We start from the raw sequence: 3,419 nt of genomic DNA, 5'->3' as shown, positions 1-3,419 counted from the left end.
TTGGATGCTCGTCATCTTCTGCCTCTCCTTCCTCCTTTCCTGGCTGCTCTTTGGCTTTGCCTTCTGGCTCATTGCCGCCGCGCACGGGGACTTCGCCATCCGCCTCAACCCCAGCTCGGGAGGAGATGAGTCCGGGGCAGGGGCGGTGGTGGAAGTGGAGGAAACGTGTTTCGTCCAGGTGAACAGCTTCATGGCGGCCTTCCTGTTCTCCCTGGAGACGCAGACATCCATCGGTTACGGCTTCCGCAGCGTGACCGAGGCCTGCCCCCTGGCGGTGATGGCGGTCGTCTTGCAGTGCATTGTGGGCTGCATCATTGACGCCTTCATCATCGGGGCGGTCATGGTGAAGATCGCTAAGCCCAAGAAGCGTAACGAGACACTGTTGTTCTCTGACACGGCAGTGGTGGCGCTGAGAGACGGGAAACTCTGCATGATGTGGAGGGTGGGGAACCTACGCAGGAGCCACCTGGTAGAGGCACACGTACGTGCACAGCTACTGAAGGTAAGAAAGGAGAGAGTGAAGAAGATAGGTTGAGGGATGAAAGAAGGGAGCAAAGAGACTGAAGGGGGTGTAAACAGTAGAAGAGGCAGGACACATCAGGAACTGTATTGACAGAGAGAGAGAGAGAGAGAGAGAGAGAGAAGAGAGAGAGAGAGAGAGAGAGAGAGAGAGAGAGAGAGAGAGAGAGAGAGAGAGAGAGAGAGAGAGAGAGAGAGAGAGAGAGAGAGAGAGAGAGAGAGAGAGAGAGAGAGAGAGAGAGAGAGAGAGAGAGAGAGAGAGAGAGAGAGAGAGAGAGAGAGAGAGAGAGAGAGAGAGAGAGAGAGAGAGAGAGAGAGAGAGAGAGAGAGAGAGAGAGAGAGAGAGAGAGAGAGAGAGAGAGCAGTGGAGAGGGAGAGTGGTATTGGTGAGGCCATCTGGACTGTACTCTGATGTCTGTGGTTAATGAGAGCTTGTTTTATTCTCCAGGGGTTTAGAAGATTTACCAAGGGATTAATTTCCCCAGGATTCTTTAACTCAAAACCAATGTGTGTGTATGTGGGTGTGTGTGTGTCTGGTTCTTTCTGTGTACTGTATACAGATAGTACTCTTGTCTGGCCATCTGTTAGTAATTTTGGTGACAGTTTGCGTGGTGGTGTGTGTTCTGACGTATTGTCTGCCTGTCTGTATCTATTGTGTTTCATGTGGCCCTTACCTACCACTGCTTTCATTGTCCTGTGGGTTGTAAAGCTCTAGAGCAGGGAGGTGAAGAGAGTGACATTTAGATATTTTTAAAAGCTTGACCATGTCAAAGTTCAGATGGGGCAGCTTTGAGTTTTGGGGGCTCATGGCAGAATTGTATTCCTCAATGCTGAGGCTGGGGATTGACTCAGGAAAAAGGTTGGGTAGTAAGCCTAGGCCTGCGGAGTATGGTTGCAGACTGGTGCAGCCCAAAAATATAGGCAGGCGAGTGCTTTCTGTGTAACATAACACTTAAGGCTTTGGCAATATTTAAGATTGAACTGAACTATGCACAATGTTCCTGTAAACAATGTAAAAACTAAGCACTTAATCATTAACCTCATACCCTCTGTCTTCCCTTTCTCCACCCCTGTTCTTCCCCCCCTCCTCCCCCAGCCGAGGGTGACCCCAGAGGGAGAGTTCCTCCCGCTGGACAACGAGGACATCAACGTGGGCTTCGATACGGGAACCGACCGCATCTTCCTGGTTTCCCCGGTAACCATCGTCCACGAGATCAACGATGAGTCGCCGTTTTTCGAGATGGACCGTCGGACGCTGGAGGACGACGCGGAGCTGGAGGTGGTGGTCATTCTGGAGGGTATGGTGGAGGCCACAGCCATGACTACACAGTGTCGCAGCTCCTACCTCGCCTCCGAGATCCTCTGGGGTCACCGCTTCGAACCCGTGCTTTTCGAGAGGAAGAACTGTTACCAGGTAAGAGCGGGGAGAGGGATATAGAAACAGAAGGGGAAAGAGTTTCTGATCCGCTGGCTTCATCGTTACTTTTTCTTATCCCTTTATGTCAACATTTTAGCCATTCAGCAGACACTCTTATCCAGTGACCCCTCTGTTTTTCTTCTCCAGGTGGACTACTCCTTCTTCCACCGGACCTACGAGATTCCCAGCACACCCTCGTGCAGCGCTAAAGAGTTGGCCGAGCAGAAGTACATCCAGGGCTCACGCTCCTCCTTCTGCTACGAGAACGAAGTAGCTCTGCAGCTCGTCTCCCCTGACAATGACCCTGAGGGCAACCCTGGCGGCTGCCCCTCCCCCCTGACCCGCCGACCCTCCCTCTCACAACACCCCCACACCAACTAACCCGGGGGGAGAGGGAGGCGACAGGCAGAGGGAACATGAAGTGACCCGGGATCCACCGGAAGTCAGGGAGAGACAGAGGGAGAGAGAGGCAGAAAGAGACAGGCAAGATAAAGGTAAGTACTAGATTTAGGGAAAAGGACAACATTGAGAGTGAAGTTTAGAGAGGTGTAGAAAGAGGAACAGAGGACACGACATAGACGGCGAGAGACAAACGGAAAGAGAGATACTGTATACAGTCAAACAGAGAGAGAAAAGGACAGAAAGATAGGACAGAGGAGAGAGAGGGATAGACAGAGAAAGAGGGAAACAGAGCGAGAGTGAAGTGTCATTGAAAGGGGTAGATGGGCTGCTGCTACTCTGACTGAGTTGGCTGATTTGGACCCAGCGATCTTTCAGAATCATTATGAACCCGTCTGTCTCAGACCTGGCCCATCAACCAACCGCTACATTTACCACTGGCTCCAGCACCTAACTGATCACACATACAACACTGACCCCTCGTGGCTTCAGTCTGTAACTGCAGCTCTGGTTCAGTTACAACTCACACTGGGCACATGGGAGTAAGGTGAAGCTGCCCCCTAGACACTGAGCTATGGTAAGTTTAGCTTTTCTGCCCCTAATGGTGAAGGTGAGGTTTTGGAGAGGCTAAGCTGATCCTAGAACTGTGCCTAAGAGTAACTTCTAACCTGTGTATGTTCAATACTGTGTGACAGAATGAGATAAAACGGAGTATATCTACACATTGAGGGATGCTTCTTATGAACTGAATTCCATGACAAGGCATTATTGATATGTTTTTGATTCTGGTAAGTAATTTGTGTTCTGTTAAGGTTTGAGCCAGAGGTCTGTTGTGTTAGACTACGTGTTAGGGCTGATGTGTAACTAAATGGATACAGAGAAACAGCTGAAAATAAGCAGCGATTTTAAGTGGTTTCTTTGACTTGTACTGTACTTTATGTTGTTATTCTGTATTTATAATGTAAGACTATTATCTATTTGCTTTATTTAATCAAACATTTGCATGTTCAACTGTGTGCAGTGTCAGCACAAAACCATATGAGTGCATAGTTTGGTAACATGTTATTTGAAGGTCTACTTCTAA

The 3,419-nt window shown here is 49.5% G+C and overlaps 1 protein-coding gene across 1 annotated transcript; it reads left to right on the top strand.

Moving 5' to 3' along the window:
• Positions 1-4: 4 nt before the first annotated feature.
• On the top strand, positions 5-2,317 carry LOC311125104 (inward rectifier potassium channel 2-like; the record flags this gene model as incomplete). Its single annotated transcript, XM_084199175.1, has 3 exons — positions 5-502; positions 1,616-1,933; positions 2,084-2,317. 3 exons carry the CDS (start codon positions 5-7, stop codon positions 2,315-2,317), a joined length of 1,050 nt encoding a protein of 349 aa, XP_084055301.1.
• Positions 2,318-3,419: the final 1,102 nt, after the last annotated feature.

The sequence above is a fragment of the Coregonus lavaretus genome (genome assembly GCF_964263955.1).
Source record: "Coregonus lavaretus genome assembly, contig: HAP1_SCAFFOLD_5534, whole genome shotgun sequence".
In the NCBI taxonomy this organism is placed as follows: domain Eukaryota; kingdom Metazoa; phylum Chordata; class Actinopteri; order Salmoniformes; family Salmonidae; genus Coregonus; species Coregonus lavaretus.
The sequence above is the reverse complement of the archived record's forward strand: the minus strand, read 5'-3'. Positions and strand labels throughout refer to the sequence as shown.